Source organism: Vanessa tameamea, chromosome 8 (assembly GCF_037043105.1).
Source record: "Vanessa tameamea isolate UH-Manoa-2023 chromosome 8, ilVanTame1 primary haplotype, whole genome shotgun sequence".
NCBI lineage: Eukaryota > Metazoa > Arthropoda > Insecta > Lepidoptera > Nymphalidae > Vanessa > Vanessa tameamea.
Genome location: NC_087316.1, coordinates 869,109 through 891,725, shown reverse-complemented (window position 1 = coordinate 891,725; position 22,617 = coordinate 869,109). Strand labels below are relative to the sequence as shown.

At 34.3% G+C, this 22,617-nt stretch overlaps 1 protein-coding gene across 2 annotated transcripts in view; it reads right to left on the bottom strand.

Annotated features, from left to right (window-relative positions):
• Positions 1–22,617, bottom strand: part of LOC113396275 (protein tiptop-like) — a 254,112-nt gene that overhangs the window by 4,704 nt on the left and 226,791 nt on the right. Inside the window, exon 3 of one of the 2 annotated variants that reach the window (XM_026634158.2) lies at positions 4,134–4,317. In XM_026634158.2, the coding sequence (XP_026489943.2) occupies positions 4,134–4,317 (184 nt within the window). Of the gene's footprint in view, positions 1–798; positions 1,232–4,133; positions 4,318–22,617 lie in introns of those variants that run through there. The other variant, XM_026634159.2, reaches the window with a different exon arrangement.

Here is a 22,617-nt window from a genome sequence, read left to right as displayed (position 1 = left end):
GTTTTTAATATTAAAAATATACGATTAATTCAAGAATGAGGAGAAAAAATAAAATGAATGATTCCGATATAAGCACACGAGTTTTTAGCGTAAATCATTTATTCATTGGTATAAAAAAGAAACTGGTTTAATGACCGACAAAAAATAACGTCGTTAATGAAACTAAATTCGACATCATTTAAATAAAAGAATTCCTAATTAAATCAGTATCAACACCTAATAAACTGACTTACAAATAAGAATACTAATTCACAATAGAAATAAAATATACATAAACGAAAATCACATTTCAACGAGCCTATAAACGTATTCAATAAAACGTTAAAGTCATTGTTAAAATTTTGTAAACATTCTTACATTATAATTCATAAAATAAACAGTAAAAGATTTATTAAAATTATAATAGATTTCACGCTGTAAAAATTGAATATTAAATTGTCGTAAAACTCTATAATTTATTCCATTCCATAGTAGTTGGTTGAAAACAAAATCCAGAAAAAAATATTAAAACGTTTTCTGATTACATTCATACAGACGACAACTTTGAATATGTATTCTTTTGTTTTAATATTATACGAAAGATGAAGATTACAAATGCTATAACTAAGTTGGCAGAAACGAAAATACAAAAACAATCACTAACAAAAGTTACAGATAAACGAAAAACTCCTAATTCAATTAAAACCCTTTAAAAACAAGGAATATTCGATATATCAATGTATGTCAATGAAAGTCAGTATTATTTAACATAATACATTTTTCTAAAACAATGAAAACACTTGTATAAAGAAATCCTACCTCACGTGGTCGGCTTCGACGATCATTTTGGACGAAATTTTTTCAGATTATTCCGAACGGTTGATGTCAAAACGTTCTTGGATCCATCAAACAAACAACACTTTATATTCAAAGACACTTTTTTTATAAAATAATGAACTTCCCAGTAGAGTTAGAAATGTAAACACGTCGCGAAAGACGCGCCGCGTAGCCGGCGGTCGAGAGGGAAGTGCGCGGTGCCTGCGGCGGCAGCGGCGGTCCCGCGTGGAATGAGACGCCGCGTGATTTACGACCCGCCTGCAGCGCCCTCTCCCCGCACGCCCCTCACTAGAGCGAGACAGCTGCTCTACGAACCGACGAATCGATGAGAAGAACAGAGACAGGTATCTAGACAGCGCTTTGAGGGGTGGTGCGCTGCGTAATGCAAGCGTGCGTGCTATGCGCGAGGTGGACATGCAATGACGGGCGATCGTTTCGATGACAGCTCTCGACAACATCGAGCTACTCCGCATAGCTGAGTCACTCGTGACACCAATGAAAACTAGACGATACACGATGACCAATCGGCACATTATGTCTTATAAAACATGTTATCAACATAATATCAAAATGAAATGTTTGTGATACGAGAAACCCTTATGGAAGTTTTCGGCTTAGTGAAGATTACCCACCCGAGTATGAGGTTACTGACAAGAAAATCTCCTGTAACAAAATGTCAGCACGAGCCTTTTTAACGAGGCCAGGATGGACATGGGACGATGGATTTACACGTATCACGAATAGATTTCCTGTTTGGAGAAAGAAATGTTGTACCTTTTTACCTTAAAATAATAATTCACTACGAACATTTTTCACATTGAGATAATAATTCAAATTATATTATGAAATGCTTTGTTAATTAATTATTGATATTAATAATCGAAATAGATTCTTATAAGATTAAATAACAAAATCAAATTGGTTATTTATTTCATAACAAAATCTATTGCCAATGAAATAACTGAAGACCATAAATAAAAATGAAGACCAATAATTTGTTGAAGAAGACAAAGGAACACAAATAAGAGCCACAAGGAACTATCATATGTTAACCTAATAAAATTTACATTAAACCTTTTTGCTTACTTTAAGATAAACTTTTTTTTAAATTACTGGATCTAACAGAATCGCCAGCTGTATATTGCTTCCTATAATCATTAGTCGACTGCTGGTCAATCAATCACTCGTATTTATGTGACGTGTATTGTATTCTCCTTCCCTCACTCACGCACGCCATCAGAAATACGACTTAGCCACCTTGGTCGCAGATTAAAGATATCATCAACAATTTTTCCGAAACATACCCAAAATTCAACTCAGAAACTCAGGAATAAATGCCGTCTGTGGCATCATTTGGGGTAGTTTGACATAAGGTAAGAAATTTTTAGTTTCGCATCGTGCGGGCATAGGGGACACCTGACACTGTTTGAATAATTTCGCAGTTACGTGAATTTTAAAACCGGCACAGATGTCTTTGAGGCAATAAAATTGCAATATGTTAATATATTGGGTACTGTTTTGTATATTATTTACCTCGACACTTTATAATTTTATTTATTTCACGAACAAATTCCTTTTACAATTCGAATACATTGATGAGCATACGTAACCGCAATTAATATTTTAAATTCAAAAGGATAAAGTCTACTAAAACAGAGGACATCTGTTGTACGACTTAGCGTCTGGATGTATGGATCACAAATGCCTTGTAATATTAGTTCTTCGTCTATGACCAGACAGAGATATTAGAAATATGAAACTCCAAAATCTAAACAATAGACCCTCAGGATGGATGCTTCAGAGCTCTGTAGAGAATGTTTATGATTGATGATGTCTCTTCACTGCAGCTAATTGACAGTGATGGAACAGGCAACGTTGATACAGAACCAATATATAATTTGCTGCTAAGAAAACATGGCATTAAATATAATTTAACATATCGCAATAACATTAAGATTTAAAATCCTTTGACTGATCATTATTCATGTTTTAATATCAATGCAGTAAATGCTACCTGCCTTGTGAAGTTCAATTTTTAATTGTTTGAATATACTAATTAAGTTGTTAAAAAATTAAATCGCTGACAAATCTTTTAATTAATACGCCGTAAAAAGTTGAATAGTAAAGATTAAATCGGTATTACTATAGTTTTCTATAATACAAAGTTAATAAGCAATACGCAAAATTTAAAGGAATATTTTCGTTTCAATAATATCTAAACCAAAAAAAGTAAATTGACGTATCAGTACCAACTAACTACAAACGTTCAATTACCATTATTTCATCCTAATCTTGCTTCATACCTAATTACATTTTCTTATAGGCAATACGAACTTTACACGAACAACGGTACTTTTTACAAGTATTAATTTTTAAACAATATTGTGTGCTTAATAAAAATAAATCCGCAAAAACAGCTACCTTTAATGCAAGATTATAAATCATATTCTTTAAAAAAACTTAGCGTATTATCTACAACAATAATTATCTAGATAGTCGTTGCAATGTAACCATGACGGAGACTATAAAACAGATATTGATGGAGTGTCAAATGAAAAATTCTTGATCATTTTTAGTGTCACTACCTACTGGCTGTCACTATCGCGCATCCATTCATTTCTCCGTTCCGACCAATATGTTTTGATATATCATTCGACTTAAAGCAGCCTCTAGGACATTGAAATAAGAGTTATCGTCGACGTCATTCTGATTGGTCGAATCAAGAACGTGGACAGCAGTCGACAACTGATCATCGAAAACAATGGGATCGTTAAAGTGGACACTGCGGATTGAAGCCGAGACCACCGTCAAGTAGACAATGAGCTCGCGTCAGAAGTGTTATGAATGCATTGTACGAGATAGCATTCAGTTGGATCACTGATATTTCCAGCATATAATCATACAAATTTAAATTTCATAATTCATAATGTTTCTAGGTAAAATTTGGTGATATAACTAAAATAAAATAATAATATCTATAAAACGTAATTAAATAAATCAATGACATATTTTTATTAAATTCAATAAGACAAAGAAAAAAATAATCTTAATGCGACGAGGCATAGAATAGAAAGTCGACAGTCATAACATCAACTTTGTCAAATTCTGAAAGTTGACATTGAACAACTAAGTCGTAGCAAGAATAATTACATTTCTAACGACTGTTCCCTAGACGCAGATCTAAACCACATTACGATTCTAGAAATAAGATAAATTTATTATAGATTTATTTTATTTTAGGTCATTTAGAATTCACATTTGAGCAGACCTTGAACTCGGTGACCTGATGATTAAAGATATCGTAAGCATAATATTACCTTTCTGCATGAGGGTCCTGTATGAGGGTGGCTGGTATGCTGTGCTCGATGTCCCGCTCATCGGGCGCGGGGGAGGCGCGGGACGCGGGGGACGCAGAGCGCGATTCGCCTTCGCCCCCGCCCCGCGCCCCCCTCTCACGCTCGCCGCGTTCCTTCACACCGCTTTCTGGGCTTGTGGATTCTTCTGTGGACAAGGAAAAGTTGTTGTTAGATTCATTATATTCTAAAGAGTGCGAAATAAAAAAATCCTGAAGTTGCTAATTTTTTTTTTTAATATAGGAAGTCGGACGGGGCGGGAATATGTGTAACTTGATGGTCACCACACATATTAACCATTCCTTACACAACTTAAAATAAATTAGTACCACAATTATGGCTATTCATATGACGATATTCGACATTAGACTAAATCTATTATGACTACTAAAATTAACTTCGATAACAGACTTGCATCTTTATTCCAAATATCGCAGTTTTAACGCTGTCTTTCTTAACTTAGGCAATGTTGTTGAAACCGAAAAATATGAAGTCTTGAAAATAATCTTCCTCCAGCGTCGTCACACACGCAATATTTATTGTAATGGAAAAACACTTAAGAGATATAATAAAGTGTCATTACGATGTTACTATGATAAAAATAGGAAAAATACATTAAAACGGGGCTATCGTGAAGGCATTGCGCAAACAACATGTGATTAATGATTGATTGTTGTGTTAGTCATCGACCCGGCGGATCAATTATTCAAAGTTCGTTATCAGCTGACATAATTTCGATAAATCGATAACGACCATGTTTCCACACCAGCACTTATCATAAATAGACAGCAATTAAAAAATACAAAATCCGTTCGATGTCATTCAAATCGTAATAAGGTTATAGCAATCAATTTCGCAAACAATACTTTATTTGAATTTGCCCCATTGTAATACGAGAATATTTCGATAAGTCACGATAAAGTTGATTCGATGCTTAATTTTTTTTAAAACACCTATTGAGAAGCCTTCAATCTCATATCAAATTTCTAATCCCCAAAGTGAAGCGTCGGCCCGACCAAAATTCGCGAGCTGTAAAACCAAAACAAAAGAATCAAGACCGACTTTCGCTCCGATTATGAAGTTATCATCCAAAAACGGCCGAAAAAACATCGTTTTGAAACCGGAGAGCGTTCGAAAACGCAGCGCCACGGTGGCCCGTTGGCTCCGCTTATTTCACTGCCCAATGGATCGTGAACCGCGTTTCTGCACGTTAATTGATTAAAACGCACCGTGTCAATCCGTTACGGACAGCAAAGATGCACCGAATGAAACGCCCCGGGCGTTCTGCACTACCACAAACGACTGAATCCGTTCGATTCCGATCAAAGGAAGCAAGCGCATCCGTTGCTGATGTCTGGCGCTGACCGCTTTCGAAAGTCAAATTTAAATGACGCATGGCGTTATCGTGACGCTTTTGAATTATTACCTGCACTAAGCCAGCGCCGGTGTGCAGCAGTCATCTGTCCGACTCCAGCGAAATCGCTTCGAGCCATCGGCCAAAGTGGCGCGTGTAATGCTGATGTACTTAATCAGATGAATGTCTGCGCCCAATTTGGAAATAGTCATCACAATAGGAGAGCGTTCAAAGAACGGTGAGTAGACGATTTTATGGAAACAATAGATTAATTTCACCAGAATTCATCGTGAAATCGATATAATATTCGATCGTCGATTATAAATTAACGATTAGCGATACGGATGACATAGTTATCGAAACGCACTGGGTCGCAATAAAACTTATAAATTTCGATTGTATCGTAGTAACGTAAATAGGTCTATCGATAAAACGGTACCTTTCACTCAAGTGTGAACCTTATCATGATGTTTTTATTTCTTACTATTTATTGATATTCGAAGATTATTACTGGAATATGATTTTTTTAAGTTGAACGTTGATCGTATTCTAAGTTATCAGCTATTTTTATAATCGCTCAAACGCAGTTAGTATCGTGTTTATCTAATGATCAATCATTGGCAGATGGTAGCTAATCCTGAAACGTATCTGACTCGATAACGCGTGTCGGTTTTGCAACAGTAACCAGGTTATTTACATTGAACTTCAAATGAATTAATGAACGTATATAATATTATAACGAAGCACATTTTGCTCCACCTGTCCACTTATTTAGGTGACGGCCAAGAATCGAAAATTTGCATAATCATAGAAAATCTTGTCAGAGGCTCGAACGATCTTGTGAAAATCTACCCTGGAAAAGTTCTAAGACAACAAACCTATCAGCAATCGGGTATAGTTCGATTAAATTCTATGATCTTTTTCCTTAAGAGAAGCATTTGTTCATTATTTTTACCGGACATTCATTATTTTTATGTTATTTTTAAGTATATCTCCATTTTGAAGAGATAAGATGGAAAAATACCAAAAATAATGGTCAATAACCGATTTTAAAATAAATTACAGGACATTTTTCGTATTAATTATCTTTCTTTGGTTATGCATATAAATGTATATTAAGTAATTATTATTATATTAACATATTTGTAGCTCTATAGTTTCAAAATATGTATAATATTTTCCGAACAGGTAATATCGAAATTTTTTATATCGTTTGTTCGTGTAAATATTTAAAAAAAACTGTGTAATAGGAACTTTATCAACACATATAAGTCCTAGAGTTGTAAATAAAAGCAGTCGTTTATAAAATATGTTACGTGCATTGTGCCTCTCCACTGGCTCACTGACTCTACACCGCAATCCATCGATACAAAGTATCAATATTAAACCATTGAATCACAGCAAGGGACATAACATCTTAGTTCCAAAAGTTAACGCATTATCGATGTCAGAGATAGTTAATATTTCTTTCAGTCCCTATGTCAATGGCAGTGGTAACAACTTACCATCAAGTGGTCCATTTGGCAGACTGTCATTTGACTACCTATCATAATAATATTAAATAATCATATTAAATACTTTTAATCTTATTCTAACGTTTTCATGATAATAAGAATACTCAAATCCAACGTTCGAGTCAACCACGTGACGTGTGTTGCAAGTCATTGTTATATAAATTTATTTATAATATTTCCCGTTAATCAATTCCAGAATCCAAGTCTCAATCACAATTGACACGTAATTTCCTAGACTTGAACGTCTGGTAGTACAAAGAACCTTCGTTGGTCTGTATGAACGCAATTGCCTACAGCACTTAAAATTATCGATTTTATAACGTATAAGGATTATTAAAATTAAAATTCATTAAATTATATAGTTTTTTTTTTAATTATAGCAATACCCTATTTTAAGGAACTACTAATATTCCTATATCCCCCAATTCAGTCTAAAGCTTGTGCTAGGATTAAAGACGACATTAGCCCAAGGGGTCAGGATCGAACCTGCGCTTAAAGTCGGTCTACATAACCACACATTTAAGTAAACTAACACAATATTAGTTAACTCGGTGCCATGAATTGTATCTGTATATTTATATAATTAGTGTGTTATCTATCTATTTAATTTCATGACATATAAAAGATTGATTCGAATAGAAACAGTTTTGGTATTAAAATGACTGTATATTATTAAATTAATAGCAGATTAAAATGATAAAAACGTCACTGTGACATCGCTGAATTACATCGCGTATAACTCTAATTTATTATCGAATTAACAATTAAATAAGATAAGTTTCCAATACATCCATCAAATGAATAAGCATAAATATATATTTTTTTTATATTTATTATCGTAATATAATCAAATATATAATGCCGCCGCCTGTTCCGAAAGACCTTGTGTACAAAGATTATACCTAGTGTAAACCATTTTCAATATCTAGTATTTATAAGCGACTAAATAAAAAAGTCCATAACATTTATGTGTGCGTGATTTGTATTTATAAATAACCCTTCCAAAAAACATTTCACTCGCACACATAGAACTGGTATTTTGTATATGTGTGTTTGGATGAATCTTTTAAAGTTTTATTTCTTAGAATACACAAGCTCGCTAGAATGCTACATATTGCTCGCTAAGTCTAGCTTTATAATCGTTATCGCATTGGCTATCACGGTAATTGACCGGGGTAAGGGATCGTAAAATGTCTGATGCGTTGTCCGCGGCGCCTGCGCAGATAAGCAATAAACAGTGGAAGCCAAGATAGGTCAGGTTGGAGTTATAGACGTGAGTAAGAAGGCTTTAGTTATCTTAACGTAAAAGCCTACTGTACATAGATTATGTTTTTTTTTTATTTTTAATCTGTTTGAACGTTAGTTACAATCTCCCTTATACTTAGCAGTTAACTGTATCGTGATCAAAAAATACCACCGCGCAAATAATTTAATTTGTCAATGTTAACGTATATTCGATAAATACTCAAAAAATATGTCATGTCATGAATTCGTGATAAGTAACATGTATGTAGTGACGTGTAACAACATACTTATAATCAGTCATATACAATATTAATTAGTCGAAAATTATTAATTAAATTAATGATTATTTTGATATCACGTTGATAACCGCTGGATATAATAGGTATAAAATAAATATATTTTTTGTCAACAATTCTAACGATCACGCGATCCGTTTATGTATCCCTTATTATGTATCCCTGATTATGTATCCCTAGGCTTATTTGTCAATATATATTACACATTAAAATGTATCTGTATGTACGTGTCTTTGCGTGTGTGTACTCGCTTTTTGCAACGAGTTCTCTTACGCGGTTTACAGTAGAGTGAACTGGCAAACATCGTCACGTAAGGGAATGTTATCTTGGAGAGGGCTCCAGGATACCTTCCCTTCTCTCTCTTTTAGTTTTACATGAAATGATTCAAACTTATTTTTAAATTTAAATTATTTTTAAAACGTGGTTAATTTATTTTGTTGTGTCTATTATTAAATACATAATTTACACCGCAAGCAACTTCGTACCACCCGAATATCCGACGACATCTTTCGTTTTTTTATTTACAATAATCATTGTCAAAAATATTTTATGTATGTAATGATTATTTTGTGTTAATAAGCTGGCGTCACGATTTACATCGAGTTCACAGCACACGCCAGACTCTCTTAGGATGCATCCTAAATCTATAAAGTTTATTATGGTATTAATGTCATTAGTCATTCAAAAGTCATATTATTATCTAGACTATAAATATTTAGTAATGCAAAAGTAACTCTGTCTGTCTGTCTTTCACTGGCGCCAAACCACAGAACGAGATTTAATTTGGTATGAAGTAACCAACCCCTAAAACACGAGCGAAACTGCGGTTGACAACAAGTTACAAACAAAAATTGATTCTTAAATGTATATAACACGACATATATAGATTTTAAATTCCTTATCATTATTCCATTACCTATGTCAATATATTGGAGTATTCCGTTCAGGTGATACTGTAACGTATCAGTTTTGTAAGTAATCAACCTCTTCATATGTCTTTGTTAAGTACTAATTACAGAACCCTAAATGTTATCATTTTGGTTAACATTAAAAAGATAATGACAAGAACCGGCCGCACGAATTTGTGAATCTCGAGCGAAGAGTGCCGGTTCAAAACCGGATTGAATTTTCTCGTCATTAATTTATGTCTAGCATTAATTATCTCGCGATCAAATATAGTTTATTCAAGTGGATTTTTGAATGTGAAGGGAAACACCGGATCGTTTCACCAATATTGGAAACAATTCCAATGAACAAGATTCTACTAAAAGTTATTAACATTAAACGTATAATAAAGTTTAATTTCGAAGGGGGAGAAATTATGTCAATACTATTGTAAACATCACAATAAATGAGAGATAATTGATGCTGTAGATGTTTGTGGGACGAGTGACACAGACAGACGCCCGTGACGTGACGCAACAAGTTGAATCGTATTCACTAGGATTGATTTAGTTACGTGTCAGTAAATCTAGATACTGTACTGTAGTCGGTTTAATGTTCAAATGTTAGATTCATATGGTTTAATATTAATGGGACCTCGGTTCAAAGTCATGTGATCATCGCGGAATGATAGCTTCATATCGAATCATTTAGGATTTGGATGAATTTACTTGATTTTAGTTGATATAACAAGATTAGTTTATAGGTGTTAAATATAATAACTATTTTTTTTATATTTAATCTATAATAATATTATACATGCAAAATTAACTCTGTCTGTCTGTTGCCGAAATGAATTTGATTAATTTTGGTACGAAGCAAACTTGAACTCCAAGGAAGTCCATAAGTACTTTTTATGCTTAACTGCTGACGATCAATCCCTAAAATGCGACAAGCCGAGTACGACAACTAGTTTTTTATTATTTTTATGGCATAGTTTGGCGGACGATCATATGGGCAACCAGATGGTAAGTGGTCACCACCGCCCATAGACAATGGCGCTGTAAGTAATAGTAACAATTCCTTACATCGCCAATGCGCCACCCACCTTGGGAACTAAGGTGTTATGTCCCTTGTGTCTATAGTTGCACTGGCTCACTCACCTTTCAAACACAACATTACTGAGTACTGTTGTTTGGCGATAGAATATCTGATGAGTGCGTACCTACCCAGACGGGCTTGCACAAAGCCCTGCCACCAAGAAGATTACATAATTTGAACTATATACACGTTCTCGTATCTTTATCAAACTCGCGTGTTTTAGCAAAAACGAATTGTTTTCAAGAAGGATGTAGACAGGACTTCTTGAAAATTGTTCTACAATAATAATCCGATAATATTTTTAGCGTATTAGTATTTAATAAGGCTTAATACAAAATACAAGGCTGTAATCGTATATGACAAAAAACGCATAGAGTAAAACAAACATAGTTTCTTCTATTACGATTCATTTTTTATCAAAAAATCGAATAATATTTTGCTTTTTTGATATTTGACATAAATTTATAATAAAAAATCCTGGTTTTTTTTTTCTAAACGTGTCGTTTCAACGAATTGACAAATTGTAAAGATTTCGCGAACTGAAATTTACTCAAACAAAACGTTTACAAACGCTACCATCTAACAGCGAATGACTCGGCGCGGGTACGGAAGGCGCAACAAGTATCAATTTGTAGCTGTCAGCTCAGACCCTCGTGAGATACGAATTAGAGACACTTTGAAATAAACTTTTCGGATGACTGTATATTTAGATGATATTTTTTTAACAATAAATAAAAATAAATATTATAATATGTTATTTTTTCCAATATTAACATATATTAAAAATGATCAATTTTGAACCAAGCTGCTAATAAATAAGGATTTGTCAGTAAAGCATTATAAATCAATCAAATCATATAATTTTTTTTTTAGATAAGTTCAGTTTAGTTTGTTGTCACTTCTCCGATTTACGCGAAAATACAGAGGTAAATATTATTTCTTTATTTGTAGGGGTAATCTCGGAATCGATCCCGGATCTCGGAAGCCTCCAGGCTGTTTCAAATAACTAAAATATAATTATTATTGTACATGCAAAAATGAAAAAAAAAAAATATCCCGCTGAGTTTCTTTCGCCGGTTCTTCTCAGGTCCGAGGTGTTAAATTCCGAACTGGTCATAGATTTTTGACTATCAATAAGCAAGTGTAAACACTTCTATATTGACTAAAGATTTTTGACTTTGACTTTGCTATTGTAACAAACACCCAAAGTGTTGTTATATTAAACTCGTCCATAAAAACAAATACAATCAAACACGTTTTTGAATTAGTTTGAATTTTTGAACTATTCACGTTTAAAATGCAATAACGTCTACATACACGTAATTTTGATTTTTTTTTCTTATGTACATACTTAACAAAAAAATAAAAAAAAAAATAGTGGCGCAAACAAATGTCCTGAACGATTGAGCTAACAAAAGTCACTCAGAAACACTGCGACCTTACTAGCACCGAATTGCCATTGTGAACTTTTTTGTTGAAAATCTGGGACAGAATACAGGAGCTCGGGACCTTTATAAGCGGTTAGCTAAACCAATAGTTTAATTCGTTTGATAAACAAAATAGTCGATGGGTATGAGTGCACTTGCACCGATCGGGACCGATACGTATCCCTGTTGGTTATACACGATACGAATAATCGATAATCGAGGCCGCAGGGTAATTATTCGAGTATATCACATTAATATCGATAATATCAATCAACGTCAGCATCGAAGTTAAATTAATACCTTTGTGAAGCGTGTGTCGTCACATCAATCAGGATGCTTGATTGATGGGTGACGCTGATGCAAAACAATATTTTTTTTATGACTATTATCTGTTGCTTGCTTTAATTAGTTTTGATATGAGCTTATATAACGGGTTACTACTACTAGGTAACCGTCGAAGCATCACACAGATGCAATAAGGGTCTATAAACAACTTTTACATCGAATTACAAACATTAAAAGTAGATTTTTCACTATGTTTGTTAATGAAAACCGCATTAAAATGCGTTGAGTAATTTAAAAGATCTAAACGTAGAGCGAATAGTGATATGTCTCTGTTGAGTGTAACCTTACTGGCTTACTCACCCTTCAAAGCGTTTGGCGGTAAAATAAATGATGAATGTATTCACTAGACGGGTTTGCACTAAGCCCACAAAAAAAAATAGGACAAATCCACTTTATTAACTACGCCACAACATTCTGGGTCGGCTGTACAAAGTTATATCTATATGTAACAAAAATTGACACAATATATAAAGAACTGATGACGTCATTAGTTTTTCTAATACAAATCTATCATTTGTGATTATTCTTTGTTCAAATACTGCTAATCAATTGTGATATTCTGAATATATAATATATTAAATTTAAATGTATTATGTACAGTGAAACGAGAACCTCAACGTCAACAATTATCATGAAATATTACTGAGTGATATACGTAATTGACTATAATATGTAATTAAAAATTAGTAGGACACGCATATCACCGTAAGCCGGTTAAAATTTCACGAGTGAGAAACGAAGTCAGTTAAAAATCAAAACTTCAACATCCCAAAACAATCCTTAATTCGAATGAACGAAACGCTGATCCTGACAAATACTAGAAACTAATAAATTTGGTATAAAAAATTATATCGACATATATTTTTTTTTGTTTTAAAACTAAAAAATACATGCTCTGAAAAACCAATAACTTAATAAATAGAGATAACATTTTTTTGGAGGAGAAATAACAAAACGCTAAACATGATCATGGTTTTTAAACAAATACATCAGGGGTCACATCGACCGGGATTAGTCTGGAGAAATCCGGTAACTCGCGCCGTCAGTCGCCATCCGTTCGCGTCGACTCAGAGACATCTGGACATCATTTTCATTAGGAGCGACTCTCGACTCCATTTGTACTAATGCTGAGGTGGAATTGGATGGCCTCGCCTAAACCCTCTATTATTCCTATTTTTCTTTCTTGAATCTATTTGGAACAATATATATATACATACATTGGAATGTGTTGTATTTTTGTCTTATCATATAATTATGATAAGATCATCGACATTCTATATTTATAAAGTCATTAATTACTTCTGCGATTGATATATACGTGTATTAATTAAAACCGAAATCTATTTTTTTACAAAGGGATCATTGAAACAATCATTTTCTGACACAATGTGTTCAAAAGAAGTTACTGTAATAAATTAAACAATAATCCATACAAAATATGTGTTGATAACTTTTTGAACATCGGACACAAGTTGCCAACTATTTCAGTTGAAATGCAATAAGGTACGAAATGGTTTTTCGAAAATATTAATTTAAAAAAATAAAACTTGATCATGAATTTAATTTGCATCTGTATGAAATTTTACTTAATATTCATATGCTTTCTTATATAACGCAGGTAGGCGGACGGACAAATGGATCAGTGTTCACCACCGCTCAAGTCATTGGCAGCCTAAGAAATATGAAACATTCCTTCGTTTGGCGGTAGAATATCTGATGAGTGGGTAATCCTATCCGGATGTGTTTGCATAAAGCTCTACTAAAAAGTGTTACACACACATATACAAAAATTGAAATATACATCTAATCCTATTCTAGTTAAAATATTTCTAGAAATAAAATATTTCTTGTTTTACTCAAATTAATAAACGGATACACTTATTGCCGGTTGGTTTCAAATTAATAGCGTTCACGTTTAATTTTCATCGCTAAAAAGTGTCTCTAAGGGCCACTCGAATACAGAATATATTATATATTTCGATCCATTAAAATTACATTTCTATATTAAGGAAACTTTTATCTACATAATCACAGTTTATTGTTACGCAAAATGCACAATTGACTGTTGATTCATTTTGATGTATCCTAAACGACGAATATTTTTTATTTCAGTAAAGATCGCTCAGTAGATACACGTTGATTGTAACTGTATCGTAATATATTGTAATATAATATAGTAATGGTTGTAATAGGTTCAAGTATTGTTTTGATGTACTTAATTTGAGTATAGAATCATCTCGTCACTGTCGAAAACATGGATAGTGATCCCTATCAGGAGAGGAGCTTGCACAGCGATGGCTTATTAAAAAAAATCGTATTATTATATAAAACGTATATAGGTACTAGCTAATCAGTGGGCATAATTCATATCAAAAATCTTAAATCATTTTCTATACGTGTGAGCATCAATTTATGACATACATCTATATGTTATCAAATCAAGCTATGGAGAACCGTTAGATGTGTATGTTTTAAATATTAATTACATTTAATATGACAAATATGTTGAAAATGTATGTCAAACTTTGATACGAAAATCGTTTTGTGTTATTTATTCGTATAATTAACATTTGTAAAACTATTCAAGCTTAAAAAATATATGGGTTCTGTAGATAAAAATAATTTTGTTGCGTCTAAAGAACCTTACAAAGCTTTTCTTAACTTTATTATGTACATTATTTTCACATTTTATGTAGCGATAAATTAGATTATATATTTATATTATTAATACATAAATGAAAAATTAAATAAAGAATAAAAAATATAGCCTTTTCTTTTTAATTAGACTTAATCATTTATACACATGTAAGGCTAATTATTCATTTTATTTTTATAATAAAATCATCCTGTTAAGCGGAACCAAAGCAATTAACATAAATACAATAAATTCGCTCATTAAATAAAAATACTTATTGAATTTTTAAAAGAAAAACTTACTCTAAAAACAATTGTTATCGGGTTTATCTGTTAAATTGCGCGAACATAGCGATGCCGTGACAGGGACTCGCCGGCGCATTTCATATACACTTTATATGTTGAGATCCAGTAAGTAATGCAAAACGTGTGACGTACAGTTGTAAAGAGGTGCAGTGAGCTATGTGCTATTCACGCGACGCTCGGCCTAGACCAGCCACGTAACGACAGCATAAACATACCATTATATCTGACGTTACTTTTTCCTGATCGACTCAATCAATGATTATACTAATTGGAAATTATGTGTATAAAGCGATCTATTTTCAGCAAATTTTTATTAAATATACACCGTTCATTTCTATTTTCGTAACGATTACAATTAGTATTGATTGATTGGTATATTAATTACGCGTCACATGATCCGATAGTACTTTATATTTTTAGTACGGATAAAAAAATATATCAAAAGATTAATGATTTAATCATTATTTATTACAATCCGTTGGTGACACTCTCATTGCTGACGTTACATTTGATCCAATCCAAGTTGCCAAGTACCTGCTCTAACGCCATCCTCACTGCAGAGGGCGGAGACTTTGTTGCGTTTTGACCAATGATTTCGCTCCGTTCAGGCAAAACTAATTATACTGATTTATGCTCCCATTGTTCATTGTTGTATGTCTTTCTCTGGCTATACGTTTTCATGCATATGCATTGTGATGCATCGCCTATCAACTTTTGTTTTTCCGACATCACAAAGTTCTGAGCGAGAGGCGATAATCCCCATTCATAATGGCGCTCGGATCTAAATTATTTCATGCTAGAATATTTTCTATTAATTTAAAAATGTTTACAGTCGATTAAGAAACTATGGTTTAATTACATAAAACTATTACCACGAAGGAGTTGACTGGACTTGTTTATTGAATAATAAAAATAAACTGGAATAAGTAACATAGCATGGAAACAGACTACACAACTAGTACAAAAGGAAAAAACTCGCCCGAGATAACGTCAACCGCATTGTATAATCAATATATCGCTGAATGTATTCCACGTTGCGAAAACAGAGCAGCAAATCGTCCTGCGCCCGCGCATTCACCTGTCGCTCGCACGTGGGCGGAGTCAGGGAATTCGACTTTCACGCTTTTTTCCCTTTGGCCCCTGTCATCGAGTAGGGGAATTCGGGTGCGATATTTTCTGCGGTTGGAATCCGAAGGCTGTAACTCGAGTTGAGATATTTATTCTTTAGTCCCACCGTTCAGAGATTTATGGGACAAGTTTGGCGTTTTTGCATTGAATTTATTTGAAGGGTCCTTAATCCGGGTAGTGTACCAGATAAACGATCTCGAATTTAATTTCTCGTTTATGTTAGATTGTTTTACTTTCTGATCTTTGTCATAATTTACGTTTTTATAAATAGAATACTTTTCCTTATGAAGTATTACAGGTATAACATTCGAAATGTAATTAGTCAAAGATAACATCGGCTGTCATATCTGCAGTTACGAAATTTCGTTAATACATTCACATCCATGCGATCGCGTGTTGCGCGGGCGATAATGGATATAGGTTAACAGTGGCTATGATTCGAGTAAACAACAATAATAGGTAAATTCAAAGATCGGGGCGAGGTTGAGTGCTTTCCGACGAAAGATTGATCGTTGACTAACAATTGTGAAATATGGTTTTATATTAAAAGTGGGTCAAAGTGCCTATCCAGTGTGTGGGTATTACATAAACAAATATGTTTCATTAACAATTATATTTCGGTAACAAATTATGTTAATATTTTTGGTAATAATAATTAATAACAATACATAAGCAGATGATACAACCGAAACTACAGACAGATAATAGGATTGGTTGAATACGAAGGGTCGTGTTATTCATAGAATGTAAACAGAATTAAAATGGTTCGACCACCGTCGTACGTTTGTCACCGTCAAGATCAACCGTTTCCTGCGCTATCGTATTACTAATCAATTCTGAAATAGGATCACACTTCAATTAATTCTTATCACGACTATATTTTTCATTTTGATTCTCATATTTAAATAATGGTTGATTATAGTTTAAAAGATAAAATGCAAGAATATTATTCACAACAATAAAAGAACAAAACATAACGAAATAATGTTTAAACGGCGATCATCGGTACGTATAAACGCATGTATAAACGCGACTGCAAACAATAGATACGTTTTTAGTTGCTGAGGCGTGACTTAGAAACGAATAGATAACAGCTCATATTTACATTGCATTTAAGATAAGGATTTTCTTTGTCTTAGACGTCGACTGAGCAAATTTTCAGTGTGTTAAATAACTAAATCTCTTGTTGTGTGTTTATGATAAATCTTACTTAAGCTGGCGGTTTGATTTTTGTCGTAGTTGTAAGTGAGATAAGCTTTATGATTGTAAATGGTAATCATTATCAACCAATCCAAGGAAACGTTGATAAATTCAATTTCAACTACCGCAATCTAAGCAAGTAACATTTAATTGCGTCACGTGTTCGTAAATATTAGATATTAAGATTAATAAAAAAAAAAAAAATATATTTGAAAATTACTGCATTATTTAAAGCAATAACAATGTTTAAGATCCTAAGCCTTAGTCGAGTGTATCGGCGGTTAAATAAATCGCAGTGCCGCTGTATATCCGAGTGGCGGTCACACTGCGTCCAATTTCGGATTCGATCTCATTACCATAACGCGAGTGCGCCGGCTCGACACTGCACTGTCCGATCTCAGGGTGTCACACACGGGTAAATACCATCCCATTCAATAAAATTTATTGAAAAAAACATTGTCATTTATAAATTATACGAAATGTAAAATTATAGTAAGCGTTCATTATTTGATTATATAAAATAATGTAGTAGTAAATAAAAAAAAAATGTGTTCTGATAACGTTACATAAATTTTTAGTTGTCTACTTTTAAAATATTTTTTTTGTTAAGTAACTATTTATGAATATAGTCACTTACCATAGTTTACTGTTTCGTTCAAAAATTAATTTAAATGAGCATTAGCAAATGCTTGGCTTGAATAGCAGACTTTTAAATATTATTTTATCATTACGGTGGTTTGTCAAAAACCATCGCGAACCTACATACAAACTACGGTTTTGAATTTATAATTTTGAGATACAGTTTTTTTTCAAAACATCTCCCATTGAATGATATTCCCCAATATATACACTAAAATAAATACATATACAGTTAGTAGATATAGTATATATTTCCATAAAATATTTACTAGGACTACGTTCCAATTTCATTGCAACGATTATTAAGATAAAAAAAAAAAACTTAATAGATATGGTCGTCCGCAAATTCTCCCGTGAACGCGCGTCGACCTCAACACCAACTATTTTATAATACACTATTCAGGAGCGCATTAAGAGCCATCTTTAACTTGGGAATGTACAGATCGAATTTCATTATCATACTGCTTTTCGAGGGCACTCGACTACAGACACGCTGCATGCCTTACACGAGCTCCTATAAGTGATACGTCGCCAGATTAGACCCTGGCTCTAGAATAGATAATGCTCATATTATCATATTCAATAGCTTGCAAGTTTCTCCATCTCAAATGGTTTAGGTGTGATATTCTATTGATGATAAATTCATATTAAAACTCATTCAGTGATCATCATCTTAATACGTTTTAAATTTCAAATTTCGAATTAGATTCTGCGAATCTAGAAAAAATAAAAATATTGAACCGTTTTTTATAATCCCGTATCGACTAATAATTCAAATCATGATTCAGAAAGGTAATTAATGTTAAAAGTAAAAAGCAAAGGAGATTCAAAGGTAGGGGTGAGGTGTTACGGATGCACCGATTCCGGGTGAGCGCGACGCGACCGCATTTTATCTCCGACTAATGATCTCCAGCGGCCGTAATGAGGAAGGTGGGGACCTCGCACCACCAATAAGGTATTTATGAGAGCGTCCTTCTGTAATGGAACGTGTCAACTCGGCGGTGGAAAGGTCACCCCGTATTATCGTCCGAGGAAATTAGAGAAAGCGTTTGCGGTAAGGATTACAAATATATTTAGACACTAACCTGCATGCATTTCGCCTTTGGTGTTTTCCTCTTTAACGTTAAGGGTTATTATTCTAAAACACATTAAATTGTCTCATTTCATGTACATAATTCGATGCGATTGCTCTTTGTCATGTTATGATGAAAGAGCCTCAGGTGCCGTACCGTGGGCCGCCTCATCGTGCTCTACAGAATGAGTGTCCAGTTATGGAAAGGTTCTAAATAAAGGAAAAGGACAATAGCCGATCGCATGTCGCCGTACGCAGAATGCGACTCGTTAAGTCGCTTCGGACGCGAATTTAAGAGACAGCTTCTAAATATCCAGTGGCGGCGTGCGCATGCGTCGGGAGATCTGTATCGCGCGCACAATACCGCGGCCGGCCGTCACGACGACGGTAGCAGAAATATGGACGCGCCCGCGCATGCTTTCTTGTTTTATGTTAATGCAACCTTAAACGAATAGCGAAAAATATCGCAAGCGTCGTCAGTTCTGATGAAATACAAGATATCGAGTAATTACAGAGGCACGTCGTGAGACTAAGAAATCGAAAGAAAATTCGAGCATCGTAACATATCGCATTATAGGACACGTCACACGAGGAAGTGGAATAATTAACGACGTCTCGTCGCAGGGCCGACGCATTCCCACTCGCGCTATCGACGCTGTCGATCTGCCGCGGGCGAAATACCGAAACCTAATAAGTCGCCCAGTCTCATTTGTGTAAGGAGTCGACCGGAAAAAAGAACAATACCGATAAAGGAGACGGTCCAATAATTTAGGGTCATTGTTTCGCACTTAATTTATGGAGTGCGGGTGGACGATTGATTTGTAGGTTCAGTGGGGTCCTCCGAAAAAGTCGGGATAAGCACTTTTAAATCCGCTCCGGGTGGATTACCGGGTTCTGGTCGAAGGCGTCTCGAAGCGTCAATGCGTCGAGGAAAACTCAATTTATTCGCGGTGGCATCTTCGCAATATACATACAATGCTCGCCGGCATTAAAATGCGCGATAGGATTGGCCGGTGGTACGGGGCGGGGTGCGCAGACCATATACGCTCATGTCGTGATGCACATATTAAGTTAGGCCTTCTCTACATGGGATGAGATCGGATACCGGGGAGGAATTACGAGATAGGCACCGATGACGTCCACGCGATCGTGAGTGTCCCTCCGGTAGTGAGAGCACAATGGGCGCGCCAGAATGAAATTATTAAGGCCCTTGGGCCTGGTGTTACATTAAAACGCGGGTGGTAAGCTGTGCCATTAAATTATCGAACACTCAAACGTCCTCCTCTAGTATTATGTTTAGTTTTCCGTAATAGACAATATCACGACCTAAATGCTTATTTATTGCTTTAGCGAGATATAATGGTACAAACATTGATCGTTGCATTGTAACATAAATGTTTCACTCAGATGCGATTTTAAGGTTTATATTATTTTCGTGGAATGTCATATAACTGGAAATTATTGTGGTCCTTTTCTCTCGTTAAGATAATACGATTGGTTTGACAGAGACAGTTATGATACGATTCTAAAAAATCCTTATACTTCATAAAATTCAGTAGTGTTCGTTTAAACTACAAGTATTCAAGACGTACGTTTTCTCGAACGATTTGAAAGGTATATCTTAACCGACAGGCTATGAATCTTCGTCGACGATTTATACTGTTGCTGTTTCAATATGGGATTAGCATTAATTGGAACGGTTGGCGATCCAAGATTACGCCTTCTATAAATGGCGAGAGGGTTTATGGTATCGAGTGGTGCGTTGTTGCCGTCAACTGCGCCCGCGCCGGCTTGTAATTGGTCGAGCGCCGGTTGACATTTACACGCGAGCAAGATGGCCGGCCGATGCGATATTGCGACGAGTAATTGACAAATCGACTCGTTATGCTGTGTTAATTTATTGGGTCCAATGTTGGAACTTGTTTATTAGTTAATTCTAAGCTGTAGGTTTTTTCATAACATTCATAACTTTACAATTTCTTTGAAGCATAAGCTATAAGGAAAATTCATTCTTTAATAATGTTACTAGAAATTTTGTGCTTCACCTCTTACTAAGAATACGGCTATTTTTTTTAATAAATTACGTTTTTTTTTATGAGATGAACTTTTATTACAATCGTTTTGGTTTGAATGATTCATAGTATTGGTTGAAAATGTTGGCCCAACAGCATAGTCTGCAAAGCGGAGCTAGAATAATTGGTTGCATGCGACGATCCTATAAACGTTTCTTTTGCTAATAAGCTAGTTTCTCGGAAACACGAGGTTACGTGGTTCGAGCCCCGGACAAATTTTACAGCGTGTTTCGTAATTACACTCAGAATTTTACACGCGATTCTTTGATAGGATCAACATTGATGTTTGCATTTGTGGATTATTTCAACTAATTCAATTATGGAAGGGATAACATAAAATATGAAGGATTAAAATTGTCATAGAGAAACACTATTGTTGTCATTTTTTTTTTCATAGACAAATAGTACAAAAATCTATATGTATTATATGCGGAAATTATAGTAGGATTTCTCATGTTATGAAACAAAACGCAAACAGAACGTTATAGTGAAGGAACAAAAGCAAATATGAAATCAAAAGTGAATACCAAATCCAGGTAGCGTGTAAAGTCCTTTATAATTTGTTACTACGTCAAGAATTAATATTTAAAGTAACAACACCCTTAACGTGATTAATAAAAATATATGTTACTGTCATTCGCCCATATGACTATTAGAAGAGAGATCAAAGCGAAAATTGTCTCTTCAAATTTTAACAAATAAAATGTTTTAAGGTATCGATTCGAAGTTTTACTCTTTGAATGTTCAAAACGCGTAAAAAATAAGAACTACAAAACAAAATGTGTCACTGTTTTCGAAACACCGTCCCTACCTAACCTTCATTAATTAAAGGGACAGAATGATCACATTCTACTTGAAGAATTAGTTTTATCATTGATTTAACCAGGTCTCTTAGATAATATTTAATTGAAAAATGTAACTGGGGATAGTTTTGAATAGTAATAAACAAGTGAGTTTGTGAAACGACACGACTGATAACTTCCAAGGATGAATGGTAAGTGATCACCTCACTCTCTATGGGCAGTGTGGTGTCATCAGAAATTTTTAACCATTCCTTATGTAGTCAAAGCCCCACCAACCTTGGAAACTGAGACGGCCACAAGCAAACAGACTTGCACAAAGCCCTACCGTCAATTACATAATATACAATGAATTTTGTAATGAGTCCATCACAATCATCTTAAAACTCATAGTAAATATTGTGGCTAAAAGGGTTTTTTTTCTGTACCGGCG